The sequence below is a fragment of the Octopus sinensis genome, linkage group LG18 (assembly GCF_006345805.1).
Source record: "Octopus sinensis linkage group LG18, ASM634580v1, whole genome shotgun sequence".
Classification (NCBI taxonomy): domain Eukaryota; kingdom Metazoa; phylum Mollusca; class Cephalopoda; order Octopoda; family Octopodidae; genus Octopus; species Octopus sinensis.
Window position 1 is genome coordinate 46,296,177 of NC_043014.1, and position 19,690 is coordinate 46,315,866.

The 19,690-nt window shown below is 40.7% G+C and overlaps 1 protein-coding gene across 4 annotated transcripts in view; it reads left to right on the top strand.

Annotated features, from left to right (window-relative positions):
• Positions 1-1,180: 1,180 nt before the first annotated feature.
• LOC115221672 (monocarboxylate transporter 13-like) overlaps positions 1,181-19,690 on the top strand; it is a 25,044-nt gene continuing 6,534 nt past the window's right edge. The window contains exons 1-6 of one of the 4 annotated variants that reach the window (XR_003882642.2): positions 1,181-1,550; positions 3,187-3,330; positions 5,269-6,363; positions 7,840-8,109; positions 8,422-8,547; positions 14,708-14,998. Coding sequence is in view for 3 of the 4 variants with exons in the window: in XM_029791875.2 (XP_029647735.1) it covers positions 1,277-1,550; positions 3,187-3,330; positions 5,269-6,363; positions 7,840-8,109; positions 8,422-8,547; positions 14,708-14,943 (2,145 nt within the window). In the remaining variant the exon portion in view is untranslated. The remainder of the gene's footprint in view (positions 1,551-3,186; positions 3,331-5,268; positions 6,364-7,839; positions 8,110-8,421; positions 8,548-14,707; positions 14,999-19,690) is intronic. The other 3 variants (XM_029791875.2, XM_036510980.1, XM_029791874.2) reach the window with 3 other exon arrangements.

A 19,690-nucleotide genomic window follows, 5' to 3' on the forward strand; every position in this document is an offset into this window, starting at 1 on the left:
CCGCGTGGAGCTTAGGTGTTTCACTCATAAACACACACATTGCCTGGTCTGAGATTCGAACCCACGATCCCTCGACCGCGAGTCTGCTGCTCTAACCACTAGGCCATGTGCCTCCACAAATGCAAGTGGATTAATTAGTGTCTTTTTCTTTTCTTTTTTTTATTTCTTTTCCTTTGTTCATTCAATATCAAATTTATGTAAAATTTTATTGTGCTATTCCTTGTCTGTTATATATACAAATAAACATTGGCACATCAAATGAGTTGACATTTTCTTAGAAATCAAGAAATTTTCAGTCACAGGAGAACAGCTGAGAAAAATAGTCCTAGAGACGGGAAAAAAGTGGCCAACAGCTGCTTCAGATAATCACACTCTGTAGTGGCTGCTGGCCATATTTTACCATCTATAGATGTATTTTTACCAAATTTTCCAAAGCTATTTTCATAACTATTCTCATGTGTTCGAGAGTTTCCTAATTTCTTAGAATATATACATACATCATCATGATCAACATCATTTAATGTCTGATTTCCATCCTAGCATGGGTTGGACGATTTGACTGAGGTCTGGCGAACCAGACTCCAATCTGATCTGGCAGAGTTTCTACAGCTGTATGCCCTTCCTAATGCCAACCACTCCGAGAGTGTAGTGGGTACTTTTACGTGCCACCGGCATGAGGGCCAGTTAGGTGGTACTGGCAACAGCCACGTCCAAATGGTGCTTTTTACGTGCCACCTGCACAGGAGCCAGTCCAGCGGCACTGGCAACATCCTCGCTCGAATGTTTCACATGCTACCAGCACAAGTGCTAGTAAGGCGATGCGGTAACGATCACGCTGGAATGGTGTGCCTAACGTGCCACCGGCACGAAGGCCAGAGGGTTTTTTTGTATTAATCGTTTGGACTTTGTGAACACATACCAATTGTTTTCATAACATTTTTAACGCTTTGAATTAAATGTGACCATTTTGCAAAGTCGGGCAATACTGCTAGTGTTGAATAAAATCATAATTAATTGGCCCTTCTATTTTCATTTAACCCAAGGGCCAGGAACTTTTTAACCCCCACCTCATTCATATATATACGTGTGTGGGGGGGTATGTACCTATTCTCTTTTTTTGTCTTTGCTCCCTTTTAAAACATATGTTAATCTTTGTTTTTTTTTCTTCTTATTTGTTACAGGTGTGACCTAGGTGTGTGGCAGCCCCGACCCCTCCCTCACTGGTCAATCTGGCTTCCGAGCTGGACCCTATACATCACGTTATCGGAGTCAGAAGATGACCATGATGAAACCAAAGGACAAGGGAAAAGATCCTGCCACACCTATTAGGGTGTCTGGTCATGAACAGCCAAGGCCCCAAATCATTGAACCACCGGACGGCGGCTGGGGTTGGGTCGTGACCTTCGCTTCGTTCCTTTGCAATGTGATTGTGGACGGGATATGTCTTTCGTATGGGTCGATAAAGCAAGTCTTTGAGGACCACTTTGGTGTCACGGCAACAGCATCGACCCTGATTGGCTCTCTGTTAACAGGCAGTTACCTCATGATTGGTAAGTCATATCTATGTGTCTGTCCATCTATCTATCTATCTATCTATATATATATATATATATATATATATATATATATACACAAAATTTAAAGGACTGACCACTAAAATCGACGGTCAATATGTTAGATATAGACGTCAAAATCACTGTTCTCTTGAGAACACATTCTTCGTGGAAAAAAGCGATTTTGACGTCTATATCTAGCATATTGACCGTCCACATTTAGTGGTCAGTCCTTTAAATTTTGCATGTAAAAAACATTTTAATCTTCGAATTTTTTTAATGCTGGGCCACTGGTTTTAATTGATTAATATCAATTTCTACCCTTGTTCAATTTTATATATATTCTTACTCTTTACTCTTTTACTTGTTTCAATCATTTGACTGCGGCCATGCTGGAGCACCGCCTTTAATCGAGCAACTCGACCCCGGGTCTTATTCTTTTGTAAGCCCAGTACTTTTTCTATCGGTCTCTTTTGCCGAAGCGCTAAGTAACGGGGACGTATACACACCAGCATCGGTTGTCAAGCAATGCTAGGGGGACAAACACACACACGCATTTATTTATATATATATATATATATAATTATATACATACATACATACATACATACATATATACGACGGGCTTCTTTCAGTTCCGTCTACCAAATCCACTTTGGTCGGCCCGAGGCTATAGTAGAGGACACTTGCCCAAGGTGCCACGCAGTGGGACTGAACCCGGAACCATGTGGTTGGGTTGGTAAAGAAGCTACTTACCACACAGCCACTCCTGCGCCTATATATATATATATAATATATATATATATATATATATTATATTCATTCTTTTTCACTTGTTTCAGTCATTGAACTACAGCCATGTTGCAGTAAAGGAATAAACACAAAGGCATACACACAGATGTTTGCACACACAAATACACACACGCATCTGGTTCGCCAGACCTCAGTCAAAATCGTCCAACCCATGCTAGCATGGAAAGCGGACGTTAAACAATGATGATGATGATGATGATGATGAATATTCTTATTCCTGCTATTTTCCTTTCTACAAGTATGTAAGGAATTGTGAGGCAACCAACTAGTGCCAACCTCATTTCCTACAGACGTATAGAAGATTCCATTAGTTATATATACGGTGGCACGTAAAAGCACCATCCATTCGTGTCCGTTGCCAGCCTCGCCTGGCCTCCGTGCCGGTGGCACGTAAAAGCACCATCCGTTCGTGTCCGTTGCCAGCCTCGCCTGGCCTCCGTGCCGGTGGCACATAAAAGCACCATCCGTTTGTGGCCGTTTGCCAGCTCTGTCTGGCACCTGTGCCGGTGGCACGTAAAAAGCACCCACTACACTCACGGAGTGGTTGGCGTTAGGAAGGGCATCCAGCCGTAGAAACACTGCCAGATTAGACTGGAGCCTGGTGCAGCCTTCTGGCTTCACAGACCCCAGTTGAACCGTCCAACCCATGCTAGCATGGAAAACGGACGCCAAATGATGATGATGATGATATAGACCCCTTGAACACAGACAGGATTCTTAACCAAATCTATGTCCTCGACAAAAATATTGTTACCCTTTCTTCCTGCCACAAGTTTCCTCACCATTTATTGCTGTTTGTTTTGTTTTGATATTTTTCCAGGTCCTTTTGCAAGTACACTGGCCACGAAATATGGATGTCGTAAGGTTACCATTGCTGGCAGTATCTTTGCAGCGGCTGCATTTTTTATTAGTAGTTTTTCATCCAGCATCCAGATGTTGATAGTGACCTATGGAATTCTGGGAGGTAAGTGGTGATGGGCATGGGGATGGTAGTGGTGGTGGCGGTTTATGTGTTTGTTTTATTTATTTTTTATTTTATCTAGTTTCAGCTCACGAGCTGTGGCCATGTTTGTTTATTGTTGTTCTGTGTGTGTGTGTGTGTATTGATGTGATTGTGTGTTGATGTGATTGTGTGTTTGATGTGATTGTGTGTTTGATGTGATTGTGTGTTTGATGTGATTGTGTGTTTGATGTGATTGTGTGTGTGTGTGTGTGTGTTTTGAAGCGATTGTGTTGTGTGTGTGTCTGTGTTTTTGTGCTTGAGGAGACCTATTGAGTCAAGTACATCAACATCAAAATAAAAATCAAATGGAAATTGTAGTTGTGATACCCGTGACAGTGGCATGTAAAAAGCACCATCCAAATGTGGCCGTTGCCAGCGTCGCCTGACTGGCGTCCGTGTCATTTGTTTTACTTGTGATTGCTGTAAAATGTCTGTGTTGTTTTCCTCTCTCAACCAAGTCTTCTGTTTATGTATTTTATGAAAGATATTACACAGTGTGTATGTATACTGGCGAAAATAAATTTAAGACCTCTTACGCTTTTACTCTTTTACTTGTTTCAGTCAGTTGACTGCGGCCATGCTGGAGCACTGCCTTTAGTCGAGCAACTCGACCCCGGGACTTATTCTTTTGTAAGCCCAGTACTTATTCTATTGGTCTCTTTTGCCAAACCGCTAAGTGACGGGAACGTAAACACACCAGTATCGATGGTCAAGCAATGCTAGGGGGACAAACACAGACACACAAACATACACGCACACACACATATATATATATACGACGGGCTTCTTTCAGTTTCCGTCTACCAAATTCACTCACAAGGCTTTGGTCAGCCCGAGGCTATAGTAGAAGACCCTTGCCCGAGGTGCCACGCAGTGGGACTGAACCCGGAACCATGTATTTGGTAAGCAAGCTACTTACCACAGAGCCACTCCTGCGACTCAACAGCCACTTCGAAAATAAATTTAAGACCGATGATAAAAGTTCTATTTCTTACAAAATATTTTGTTACTAACACCATACAAATTATCTTTATCTTTTATACCTTTTGCAGAATTTATTTCTCTTTCGAATGATGTGACACAATAACTATTTTTATACAACTTGAAGAATTCTAATGCTAAATTAATATAAACGTTTCAAATTTACCGGCAAAATTAGTTTTAAGACCATGTAATATGTATGCAAATTTTTTTGCCAAAATATGGTGTTAGTAACAAAATATTTTGTAAGAAATAGAACATTTATCATCAGTCTTAAATTTATTTTCGTCAGAGTAACTCCTAAAATTTTTGTCTTTTGTATATGGGTTTCTCAGAGGAGAGTATGTTAATATTCTTGATGGTTGGTTGTATTAGAAGTTCTCTGAATGGTGATGGTAAGAAAGAAGACTGGATTTGGTTGAGCCAGGTGTATAGATGGTTCAGTTAGGGTTGGAGTAGCCATACAGTAGCAGTGTCTGGAGAATAAAAGATGGTAAGTACATGGGGTATTCCAGGAGTTTTGAGACGTCTTCAGGAGAGACATTTACTCTTTTACTAGTTTCAGTCATTTGACTGCAGCCATGCTGGAGCACCGCCTATAATCGAGCAAATCGACCCCATGACTTATTCTTTGTAAGCCTAGTACTTATTCTATCGGTCTTTTTTGCCGAACCGCTAAGTTACGGGGACGTAAACACACCAGCATCGGTTGTCAAGCGATGCTGGAGGGACAAACACACACACAAATATGTACATACCAAGGTGTCACTCAGTGGGACTGAACCTGAGCCCACATGGTTTGGAAACAAGCTTCTTAACCACACAGCCATGCCTGCACCAAATTATTATATGTAATTTTTTTCATGAAAAAGAAATATGGCTTTTAATTAAAGTTTTCTGTTTTTTTTCTCTTTGCAGGCATCGGATTTGGATTTATCTACCTTCCTTCAATTGTGATAATCGGGTATTGGTTTGAGAAAAAACGAGCTTTTGCTACAGGGGTTGCAGTTTGTGGAATGGGTCTCGGTACTTTTATCTTCCCACCTCTTACTGAGTACTTGCTGCAGAAGTACAACTGGCAAGACTGTGTGATAATCATATCAGGACTGATACTCAACTGTGCCGTGTGCGGAGCCCTTTTTCGTCCGGTCCGTCCACAGACGAAGCGGATGAAACGGGGCTTCGTCGCACGGGGCTCGATCATGCGAGCCCTCATTGAGGAGAAAAAGCGACAGCGTACCATATCTAACGGATCTCTCGACAACTGTATCATCACCAACGACAACCGTCTCATCAAATTGGATTGTATCGGCTCCAACCGTAGCAGTATTGCATCCTACTTTCAGCGGTCGAGGAGCCCACACAGTTCAAAGTGCCCCAGCAGGAGCAGCCTGCTACCACAAAACATAGTTGTCGAGTCCTTTAGGGTGGATGGCACGACTACGAAACCCATGAGCTCAAACTTGCTGAAACCCCCTGCTGTCCCAGCTATCCACTCGATGGACATTCCTGAAAGCAACAAGCTGATCACGAACAGTGTGTCCCTTATGCCCAAAGCGAAAAGTTGTGATTCCCTCACGCCTGAGGACCCTTGGGACAAACTCTCTGAGGAGGGCTCATTGAGCACTCGTAGCCTCAGTTATGTCGGCGTCAGTGACTCGCGTATTGAGATAAACACGCCCTCGGCTGAGGCATCGGCTGTGAACAGCACGTCGGCGAGCCCATGCGAAAGCAGGTGCGAAAGCCGACAGACTATTAACACATCAAACCAGGAAGACCCCCCCAAATGTTATCTTTACAATTGTAACAGTGATTTACCACCTTGCCTTATGGGCTCCAGTATTGTTAGCATTGCTAAATTCCAGGCCAGTATTCGAAGTTTGGAAAGCATTTACGAAAACAATGGACACTCAAGAAAACTTCTACAGATGTTCCAGGAAATAATTGATCTGTCACTATTCCGAAATTTGACGTTCTGTGTTTTGCTTCTCTCTACATTTCTTAGCATGTTAGGTAAGTTGGTTTTTTTTTTTTTTTTTTTGTCATCATTTGCTGTCTCTTTTACTAAATGCTGACACTACCACCACTGACAAACGGCTCAGTCACCATTGCAACAACACACATTACTATTGCTACAAGCACTACCAACACCACCACTACCAAGACTACCGCTCACCACCAATACTGTCATAAGCTTTCTTACCATTATAACGACTACTGCTACCAGCATTCCCACTTCTGCTGTTACCACCACCATCACCACTATCATCACCATTATCACCACCTTCTCTGCCGCCACCACCAAGACCACAAGTAGTACCACAACCATCACCATCACCACTACCCACTTCTGCTGTTACCACCACCATCACCATCTTTATCATTACTACCACCACCATCACCACTATCATCACCATCATCCTCACCTCTGTATCACCACCTTCTCTGCCACCACCACCAAGACCACAACTAGCACCACCACCCACTTCTGCTGTTACCACCACCACCACCACCATCTTTATCATTACTACTACCACCACCATCACCATCTTTATCATTACTACCACCACCATCACCACTATCTTCACCATCATCCTCACCTCTGTATCACCACCTTCTCTGCCACTACCACCAAGACCACAACTAGCACCGCCACCCACTTCTGGTGTTACCACCACCATCACCACCACCATCTTTATCATTACTACTACCACCGTCATCCTCACCTCTATTATTACCACCTTCTCTGCCACCACCACCACCATCACCACCAAGATCACAAGTAGCACCACAACCGGCACCACCACCCACTTCTGCTGTTACCACCACCATCACCATCTTTATCATTACTACCACCACCATCACTACTATCATCACCATCATCCTCACCTCTGCATCACCACCTTCTCTGCCACCACCACCAAGACCACAACCATCACCACCACCACCCACTTCTGCTGTTACCACCACCATCACCATCTTTATTATTACTACCACCACCATCACCACTATCATTACCATCATCCCCACCTCTATTATCACCACCTTCTCTGCCACCAGCACCACCAAGACCACCACCACCACCCACTTCTGCTGTTACCACCACCATCACCATCTTTATTATTACTACCACCACCATCACCACTATCATTACCATCATCCTCACCTCTGTATCACCACCTTCTCTGCCACCATCACCACCAAGACCTCAACCAGCACCATCACCCACTTCTGCTGTTACCACCACCATCACCAACTTTATCATTACTACCACCACCACCACCATCACCACTATCATCACCATCATCCTCACCTCTATTATCACCACCTTCTCTGCCACCACCACCACCACCACCACCAAGACCACAACCAGCACTACCACCACCACCACCATCAACATCATTACTACCTCTTACTTCTATAGCTATATAAAAAAAAAACAAAGATAGAAAACATAAATAAAAAAACATATATATTTCTCGTTCCCAGGTTTTTTCATCCCGGTTGTCTATTTGCCCGCATTGGCCCAGCAAATTGGCATGAACAGCCAGGAATCATCATACCTCGTGTCGGTCAGCGGTGTTACGAACATTGTTGGACGGCTACTCTCAGGTTTTCTGGCTGACCGTCCAGTCTTCGGTGCGCTACACATCAACAACACAGCACTCATAATGGTAGGATTGTGCACCATCTTCTGCCCGTTTCTCAAAGACAAGACCACGCTCAATATCTACAGCGGCATCTATGGTCTTGGAGTGGGTAAGTAGGGGACGGAGGTCCAATTGCCCCTTCTCCTCATTTCGTCTTTTCTTTTTATTGTTTGTTTTATTATGCTTTTATTCTTTTACTTGTTTAAAGTCATATGACTGCGGCCATGCTGGAGCACCGCCTTTAATCGAAACTAATCGGCCCCCAGGACTTATTCTTTGTAAGCCTAGTACTTATTCTATCGGTGGTTCTAAGGTTCAAATACTTTCTTTTTTAAATTTTTTTTGTTTTTCCACTTTTTGTGATATTTAATTTAATTTTGCTTTTCTTTTCTTTTTTTTTTTTTTTGCTTTTTTTTTGCAGCTGCCTTTGTCTCACTGAGGTCCGTTTTACTTGTGGATCTACTCGGCTTGGGTCAACTGACCAAATCGTTTGGATTACTTACGCTTTTCCAAGGTATTGCCACAATGGCAGGACTACCACTAGGAGGTGAGTGACCCTCTTCTCGTGATCTTTATTGGAAATAATTCTATGTTGTGTGTGTATGTATATATATATATATAATATATATATTATATATATATTATATAATATATATATCACAAGAGCGGAATAGCCAGATGTGGATAGATAGACAGATAAAAAGGTGACCATTGAAATATATATATAAGTAGCAGAGAGAGGGCCAGAGGATAAAATATATAGATAGAGGTTTAAGAGTTGTGTATAAGATATATAATAGATAAATATATATAAACAGATATATATATATATATATATATATATATATATATATACACAAATATACAATAGATAAATATACATAACAGATATATATATATACAAATATACAATAGATAAATATACATAACAGATATTATATATACAACAAATATACAATAGATAAATATACATAACAGATATATATATATACAAATATACAATAGATAAATATACATAACAGATATATATATATACAAATATACAATAGATAAATATACATAACAGATATATATATATACAAATATACAATAGATAAATATACATAACAGATATATATATATACAAATATACAATAGATAAATATACATAACAGATATATATATATATACAAATATACAATAGATAAAACAAATATAACAGATATATATATATACAAATATACAATAGATAAATATCATCTATTCGCCAACATCATGATAAATATATATAAAAGATATATATATATACAAATATACAATAGATAAATATATATAACAGATATGTATATATATATATATATACAATAGATAAATATATATAACAGATATATATATATATATATACTATAATATATATATATACAAATATACAATAGATAAATATATGTATCTATGTGTATATATATATAATATACACATCACACACACATACACACACACACACACACACACAATAGGTAAAGACATTTGGATATATAATAGCAGATGGTTTAGATTGCCAGCGTGTTTCTCATTGGTTCACAAGTTCTTGGCTTATTTGCTCTGATGCCTTTGATGTAGACATAACTCCTGACATTGTTCTGTTTCTCATTTACCCTTCCAGTGCTAATTACCATTTTCCTTCATGCATACCACATAACCCCCTTATATAATAGATGTACCCATTTCCTATGATCTTGCTCCATGTAGTCAACGAGGGAGCCTCTACATGGATACCCAAGCCTGCTAGAAATAGATGCCAAATCCCTTTCTAATTATATATAATCTTACTATCTTAAAAAAAAAAATATTGCGTGAATCTGGAAAATTTAAAAGAAAAAAAAAATGGAAATTGACAAGATGGTCAAGATTGAAATATCTTTGATCATACATATACGTGTTCTACTCGAACAAGGTTGACCTGGGGCTAAACAGTAATGGTTGCTATAGCAACCCTACTTAATCCCTCGTTCCCTCATGCTTGTAATTGTTCGCCAACATCGCTAAGAATTTCGTCCGGCGCGCTAATGTTCTGCCAGCGCGCCTTTATATATATATATATATATATATATATTATATAATATATATATATATATACTCGTTGCATGTAAGCGAGTATGACCTGGTAACTTGTACTCTTCTTTCACTATCTATCTTAGGTGCCTGTCTTATCATGAGCAGACACAGATACCCTCTCAGCCATCCCACCCTTGACCCAGCAGAACATTGAGGACATGACAGCTGGAAGTGACAAAGGGCCATGTCAGCTCTAGACTGGTTAGAATTTTCAGCTGAGCAGACTGGAGCAGTGTGAAATGAAATGTGCATTGCTGAAGTTCACAATGTGCTGCCCGGTCCTGGAATTGAACCTGTGGTCTTATGATCATGAGCACAACGTTCTAACCACTAAGTTATGTGCTTGTGAAGGCATGTAACCTGGTCAAAGCATAGTCAGTCCACATTACCCCGTAAGGAGTATAGGGCTAGTTTCACTGACGTATATACTCCCCCCTGGATGGGATGCTAGTCCATCACAGGATTATTCTTTTTCCCCGGCTGAGTGGACTGGAGCAACAGAAAATATAGTGCTTTGACCAACAACACATCGCCCAGTCCAGGAACTGAAACCACAATCTTACAATCATGAGTCCAACACCCCAACAAATACACCATACACCTCCACTGGTCAAAGCATAAGTTACCAAAATGAATGGTGAAAATAGATGACCTCAAAGTAGTCCAAATCCAGTCTGGGACTATGTGCATCAAAGACCAGCAACTTGTGATGTTTTTACATGTTTTCATATTTGCTCCATGGCCTACATGGTATATTAATTATATCATACCTTACATATAAAAATATCTTTGCATATCCATACCCCCACTTCAATCTCTGGTTGTATTTATTATAAGCAAAAGTTAAACACAAAAGACAATCTAAAAGCCATCAACAATCCAGTGGCTCACAAATGTATTTGATTTGAAAAAGTTTTTCAAAAAAGTTTCCATGGCCCAAAGAGAATACCTCAGTGGTCCATTAACCCTTTCGTTACCAACCCGGCTGAAACCAGTTCTAGCTCTGAGTACAAATGTCTTGTTTTCATAAGTGTTAAATTAAAATCTTCCACCAAACCTTAGTCACAATTTATGTTCCTAACACTAGCTTAATGATAACTAAGTTATTTTACTAAATTCTTTGTTATATTTAAAAGTAATTGAAAGAAACACAGAGCATCTCAAAATAAATACAGTAACGAATGGATTAAATATATAATAGAGAAATAATTCTTAACCCTTTTAATACCAACCCAGCTGAAACCACTTCTGGCTCTGTAGTACAAATGTCTTGTTTTCATAAGTTTTAAATTGAAATCTTCCACCAAACCTTAGTCACAATTTATGTTCCTAACACTAGCTGAATGATAACTAAGTTATTTTATTAAATTCTTTGTTATATGTAAAGTAATTGAAAGAAACACAGAGCATCTCAAAATAAATACAGTAACGGACTCAGCTACTGCCAACCCACTTGTATATATATCCAGGATAAAGACACCTGGCAGTGATCAAAGATCAAACCAATTGAAATATATTTTGAAAATGTAAATTTGAAGAACTGTTCAATCGCTAGAGATGGAGTTGATAATCTGAACAATTGTAATCTTATTAACAAGACCTCATGTCAGGCATTTAGATGCTTAATTCGAAGAAAAAAAATGGTTTTTGGTTTGACTTCATGATGGGACTATGTACAAATCCAGTAGTAAGACATCTAGTGATGATGATGATGATAGATAAAACCCATTTTAAATGTAGTGTAACTTCAGTAGGGAGGGAGAGGGCAATACCTCTGTAAGGAGGGGCTATAATAAGACCACTGTGGGGAGGATCAAAATGCTGTAGGAAAAGATTTTGGTATTGCCATTGTGGGGTGGGACCTTGAGAATAGCCCTTCATGGAGGGAGCTTGATAATGCCACTGTGAGGAAGGACTTTGAGAATACCACAATATCACTTTGAGGAGGGACCTTGATAATGCTAAATTGAGGAGGGACTTTGAGAAATGCCACTGTGGGAGGGTCCTCTCTGTGGGGAGGGACCTTGAGAATACCACTTTAAGGAGTGACTTTGAGAATGCCACTGTGGGGAGGGTCCTTGAGAATGTCTCTGTGGGGAGGGTCCTTGAGAATGTCTCTGTTCTCTGTGGGGAGGGTCCTTGAGAATGCTGCTTTGAGGAGGGACCTTGAGAATGTCACTGTGGGGAGGGTCCTTGAGAATATCTCTGTGGGGAGGATCCTTGTAAATGCCACTCTGAGGGTGGATCTTAATAATATCTCAGTGGGGAGGGACCTTGATATTACCTCAGTGGGGAGGGCCCTAAGAACCTTAAGAATGCTTCTTATGCTTCAATGTTTTTTTTTTTTGTTTTGTTTTTCCCTCACTTCCTTTTCTATAATTTATTACTTTAGAGTTGAAATACCTAAGTGAGTAAAAATGCTGTCCCCTTATCATAAGATTGTGAAATCAAATGCCCTGCAGATATTTTATCATGTTTCTGAGCAAAGATCTTTTAGCATATACTGCTTTATGTGCTTTGGTTGCTAGTGGAAAAGCAAGCAAGATCACCTCCTTTTAGTGTCACTAGCACCTGGGGCTAATGAGGTAAGGTGTCAATAATTCAAAGGATTCTCCTTCAGCACAGACCAACTTAATTTATCGACCCCGAAAGGATGAAAGGCTAAGTCGACGTCGGTGGAATTTGAACTCAGAACGTTAAGACAGACGTGGGTAAGTTTGAAAGAACTTTAAAAGACGGCGAACTGGCAGAAACGTTAGCACACCGGGCGTAATACGTAGCGGTATTTTGTCTGTCTTAACGTTCTGAGTTCAAATTCCGCCGACGTCGACTTAGCCTTTCATCCTTTCAGGGTCGATAAATTAAGTTGGTCTGCGACTTCAAGTAGCAGTTCTCCATTCTCTTGTCAATAGAGTGTAGATGGAGCATAGAGAAGAATAGGGAACTATTGGGTACAGTTTAAATAAAAAGAAACAGGAGATGGAAGAAAAAGAGTGGTTAACAGTATGCACTCAAACAACAGGCAAATACAGGTATATCAAATACTATACAACATAAAATTTTCGTTTATTAAAACGATATCTGCATTTAGAGAATATATCACTATTACCAAATGGTAATTAAGACAAGCTCTGTGTATGAGAAGAGACAACCCTAAGAACCAAGTACTCTCCAAAGCTAACATGCCATTAAGAAAAGGGACAGGCCCACTGTCTTGAGACCAGAGGAGAGTTGTGGACAAGTGTCTCTGGCCCAACAGCTGCTATCAGCATAATTGTCCAACCTTATCTATAGCAGCCAAGGGAACTCAACCGATACAAAAAGAGCAGAACCCATGCACATAAAAAGCACCATCCGATCGTGGCCATTTGCCAGCCTCCCTTGGCACCTGTGCTGGTGGCACATAAAAAGCGCCATCTAATCGTGGCCATTTGCCAGCCTCGTCTGGCACCTGTGCCGATGGCACGTAAAAAGCACCCACTACACTCACGGAGTGGTTGGCGTTAGGAACACTGCCAGATCAGACTGGAGCCTGGTGCAACCTCCTGGCTTCCCAGACCCCAGTTGAACCGTCCAACCCATGCTAGCAGGGAAAGCGGATGCTAAACGATGATGATGATGATGATGTGGGCAAGTTTGAAAGAACTGTTGAACACAGACATTTTATTCTTTTGCCTGTGACAGCGTCAATATAACCAAACTCCACTTTGAGAGTAAGATGAGAAGAAGGACCTTTGCTAGTCCAGTAAATTTTCTGAAAGGCGGGTGAGGGTAGTAAGGGAGTGGAGTAGGTCCAAAAGAATCGACCTACTCGTTGCATGTACTTACAGCTCAGAGAACACAACTGGACTTATCCTTGATAGCCAGAGTAACCTTGGTTCTGTACGGTTCCTTAGTTCATTGTAGGTGACCATTCTTTTAGTGGGATCTCCTCATTTCATGTCTGCTATTATTTTCCATGGCCTCTTTCTCTTTTACACTATGGATTTTGTATTTCAAGATTTCAAATCTTCCCACAGTCAGCTTTAGCATTCACCCTTCCAGGTCAATAAAATAAAGCACTGTAAAAGCTGGAGTTGGTTTAATTGACTAAACCCTACCTCCTGTCAAATTTCTGGACTTAAACTTATTATTAAAAATTGCCACAGACTTTATTATTTTTATCATTAAAATCGGTTGTTGTTCAGTCTGTTTTTTTTTTAAGAGTAGTATAAGGGTAGAATTGGTAGAAACTCACAAAATTTAGATATGTTCCCTTAATATTTTCTGAGATCAAACCCTGCTGATGTCAACTTAGAATGCTACCTTCCCCAGGTTAATAAAATACAGTACCAGTCCCACTCAAGTACTGACAGGGTCAATATAACCAACTGTCAAGCCCTTTTTTGACCCCCCCCCCTCAAAATTAAGGACTTTGTGTTTATGTCAGAAACCTGTTATCATCCAAAACCCCATTTTTTTAACTTACTATTTTTTGTTTTATATTTTATTTTATTTTATTTTTTTTATTATTATTTATTTGTCTTTTGGCACCCGGGCGTTGGAATGCTGTGGCGCTACACTAAGTGTCGGATAATCTGGATTAGTTATCGTCTAAATTTGTTCCCTTGCAGGTTACCTCGAAGATATTACAGGAGATGTGAACGCCACTTTTTATATGAGCGGCGTGATGCTGACATTGTCAGGTGTGATCTCGCTCCCGCTCAACCGACTGAAGAAGTGGCAAGAGCAACGCGACCAAGGCAGCCCCGAAGAGGAGCCGATCAATGACCAAGAGGCCAAAACTGCGAGCCCGTCAGACAGCGGTGTCAGCGAATTATTTAAGACCGAGGAGTTTGTACAGAATTAGAGAGTACTCCTTGTTTCTGTTTTTTTTTTTATCTATTTTGTTTTACGAATACCAGGTATTCTTTCATTCTTCAGCCTTAGCATTTTGGTAAATGGGTGGGGGGGCTTAATAGTAATTGTATTGGTGGTGGTGGTCGTGGTGATTCTAATAACGGTGATGGTGATGTTTTAAGATTACCAAGTTTTAAGATTCCTAGAATGTGAAAGAGAAAGGTGTGTGTATGTGTACTGGGCTTAAGTCATTCATTTAAAATTCTTCAAGGCCATGGCCATGCTGGGGCACAGCCTAATCACTGAAAGAAGTAAAAGAAAGATCCCTTCACCAAATCTTGTTAAGTCATTATTTTTGATGTTTCAATGGTCTGTACAAAAGGCTTGATATGTTGTGGCTTATGATGCATCGAGACATTGTGAGGTTGCAGCATCTTGGATGTGCATCAGGTGCAGCCACTCTCCATCCTGCACGTTTCCCCACAGTTTGTCTCTGTGGTAGGGCTCCAGGCCTGGGCCAAACAAAACCAAGACAGAGCACCTGGCATCTGGAGTATTGTTAGGGGCTCGAGACATTGTGAGGTGCAGCATCTCGGATGTGCATCAGGTGCAGTCGCTCTCCATCCTGCACGTTTCCTCACAGTTTGTCTCTGTGGTAGGGCTCCAGGCCTGGGCCAAACAAAACCAAGACAGAGCACTTGGCATCTGGGGTATTGTTAGGGGCTCACAGACCCCCTTACCAGTCAAGCAGGCAATATGACTAGTGGGACTTCCATGTTAGCATTCTGAAGACCAGTGGTGGGGAAGAATGACCAATGTCCTTGGAGAAACTCTGAGTGTCATTGCAAATCAATTAATTAATTGGCTCGTCTATTCTGGAAGGATTTTCATGCCCAAGGATTCTTAACTTTCAGAACTTCCTCCTCTGGTTATGCTACCGAGGAGCATTGCTGGTTCAAGATAAACTCTACAGGCAAAGAAATACTGTCAGCAGGGAGCCTATCTGAGATGTACAAAGTGACAAAACCATTCTGTCTCACCTTTCATCAATGTTTGAAGCATTACTGACTTGTGGGGTTTTGCTGAACTGCTGCCATCACATGTGGACAAAATTCAGTTACAAATAGACATTCACTTAGCATTCACTTAGTATTCACTTAGCATTCACTTAGCATTCACTTGCAAGTTTTAGAATGTCCATTTTGAGCTCAGAACCTATTGCGATGCTTGTTGTTATTTAGTTCCAGTTCGGCTTTGATCAAACTGACCTATGATTAAAAGGCATTCCAGCCATGACTCTCCCATCTTTTTCTGTATGTGTAGGGAACCTAGGACTGCATTTTCCAATGTATCTTTTTTTTTTCTAAGATGGGTGAGATTACAATTGAGGGAGATTTGACTGCTGTTTCTAGTAGGTTGTGTGACCACATAGACGTCCCCCGTTGCTTTGAGTTCAGTTTCTGTCATGTAGAATGGTGGTATTACCATCACAATTCTACAACACAGATACTGACCTCCAGTAATGCTTGTCTTGTTGCTTTTTGTATATGATGCCTTCATATTCTTTAGTATAAATACAAGTAAAACCTAAAACCCAGTTTTCAGCTACATGATGACAGTTGATAATAGAAAGCAAGAAGAAACATTATGAATTTAAATCCTATCATGGTTATTTGTCAATCAGGGGTCAGTATAAATAGGGACCAATAAACAGAGGGGTCAGTTCTGTTGACTATAGTGAGCCCTTTTAAGATTTGAACTTATGGCTTAAGATTTGAACTTATTAAAATAATAATAAATATGCCCTTTTAAAGCCTAGCCAGGCACATGGCCCTGGTTTCCAGGTTTCAAGGGCGTATGTGTTCCCTAGCTGGACGGGACGCCAGTCCATCGCAGCGTTACTCATTTTTGCCAGCTGAGTAGACTGGAGCAACGTGAAATGAAGTGTTTTGCTCAAGAACACAATGTGTTGCCCAGTCTAGGTATCGAAACCACAACCTTACGATCATGATGCTGACACCCTAACCATTAAGCCACGCGCCTCCACAGTAAATTATTAAGTGTAGGGAATAGTTTTAACATTTGAATTAACAGTCATAAATGAGTGACTATTTGTGTGAATTAATATATACTAAGATGTTTACAAGCGTGATTGTTGCCAGAGCACCAAACTGGCCTTTGTGCCGGTGGCACGTAAAAAGCACCATTCAAGCGTGATCATTACCTGCGTCGCCTTACTGGCACTTGTGCTGGTGGCACATGAAAAAACAGTTGGCACATAAAGAGTTCCATTTGAGCATGGCCGTTGCCAGTACAGCCTGACTGGCCCTCATGCTGGTGGCACATAAAAGCACCCACTATACTCTCGGAGTGGTTGATGTTAGGAAGGGCATCCAGCTGTAGAAACTGCGCCACATCAGATTGGAGCCTGTACATACCCACCTCCTATTATTTTTGTGTATGTTTTCCATACTGACATATAAGTTGGACAGGCTGGAGGATCATACTCCAGTCTCAGTTATTAGCATGGTTTCTTTGGTTGGGTACCCTTCCTAACAACAACCACTTCAAAGTGTGCACTGGGTGGATTTCATTCTGGCCCTAGCACCAGAAATGTTGTCATACCCCCAGCATGACTTAGTCGTCTTCTTGACTCTATTGTTACCACTGTTCGATATGCCAACTACTTTGAAGTGTGTACCGGGTGCATTTTGTTGTGGCAGCAGCCCTAACCAGGTGCCTTGTACTTCTGCAGGATTAAATCGCTCACCTTACTCTAACAGTGTGAGAGATGACATAAGCTGGGTGTAGGGTGGGATGGTAAGAGGCATGGAAGTGCGACAGGAGGAACAGTGCTGTTAGTGAAAGAAGGTGGAAGAGAAGAGAGAGAGAGAGAGAAAATCGTAGAAGAGACAGTGCTTAGGAGGAGGGTAATGGCAGAGAAATAGTGATGGGAACTACATGTTTGGTGGCATTCAGGTGTTTGGTTGATGGGAGGTTGTAGAAAGTAGCGATGGTAAGCCGGGAGGTGATGTATGCCGTTGATAAGAAAATTAGAGGGAAGGAGGGATGAAAGGATGGTGAAGTGAAAATCTCCCCTCCCGTCCCTTTCCCAAATTATTGCGATAAGGATGAGAGTTTTGTGGATGGTGACAAGAGTGAGCTGAAAGAGATCCAGTTGCTATCCTATGTCATATACAGGTGACATGGCGCAGTGAATGTAAGGGCAAATGATAGTAAAAGAGAGGAGAGGGTGTCAAGGAGGCAGAGGGGCAGTTGCGAAAGGGTGGATGACAGATTAGCAAGAGGGTGTCGTAGAGACAGATTGGTGGTGGTTGAGGGTGAGTAGAGGCAGGGTGGCTGTTGTTGAGAGCAACTCGGCCTTCATCACTACCTCTGTTTTCATGTTCCCATCACCATCCATGTTCAGGAAGGAACTGCATATTGTTAATTGTCACAGCCCCTTATCTCTTTCGTGAGTCTCAGCATCTCAAGATCAGTCTTCATCACTTTGTCTCATGGCCTCCTTGGCCTCACTCATCCCTAGTTTCCATCTACTTTGAGCACTCAGCACTTTTATATATATATATTTAAATATACATATTAGAGGGAAACCACTATGTGGACACCCATATGCTGGAAATAGATCCACTTTGGTCTTACCACTAAGAAATGTTCTCAAGAAAAATTTAGCAAAACAACCAAAGCGTAATCGAGCGAGACAAAAGAAAAAGCAATAAAAATAATTTTTTCTTGAGAACATTTCTTAGTGGTAAGACCATAGCAGATCTATTTCTAGCATATGGGTATCCACATAGTGGTTTTCCTCTAATATTTATATAATACAATTTTACTGAACCTTCAGTTTTTTTATATGCTAGACCACTGGTGTGAAATCGATGTTAATTAAATTAATATCTAATTTCTCACCCTCATTTTAAATTTATATTTATATATATATATATATATATATGTATGTATATGCATATATAATACTGCTGTCATTCTTACACATCATAAGCCCATACCAATGTAGTTTTTCTTTCCCCTCTTGCACATGACTTCATATTCCTCTAGTATCTAGTTTTTGTCTCAGTCCGTTCCTACACCATTGTCCATGCATACTGATTGTACACTTCTACACTTCCTGTAGTGCAAGTCTGTCTCGTTTCTTCCCCGTCTTCACAAACCCTCGGTATTCAAGGGCCACAATTTCACTCCGTGCGGCATTGCACCTCGTACATAAGCATCATAACCCTTCCCTTCACTCTGTCAAAGAAACCCTTTGTTATCAGCAGATGCAAAAAGCTCTTTGAAAATTTCTTCTCTCCATCCCATTCTTACTATAGTTACTATGCTTTTCGGTACACCTAATTCCACTGCTAATTATGTCACCTGGGTGACACAAGCCATCTGTTAATTCTAAAGAGCTACCTTTGCATTTGAGAAAACCTCTTACACCTGTGCTCTTAATAATTACTAGACTTATGCATATGCTACATATGAATTCTGTTTACACTATTAGCAGCCTGGTTGTGAACCCTTTGTATATACTGTCTACTGTGTGTGTGTGTGTGTATGCATACATATTTACATATGAATATGTTTGTTTATACACACACACACACACACACACACACACACATATACATACATACATACATACATTATGGCTGCCCCCTCGTTATCGAGTATGGCCATTGCACGAAGCTTAACTGTTATTGGTGCTGTGATTGAATGTGACTTTTTAACCCAGC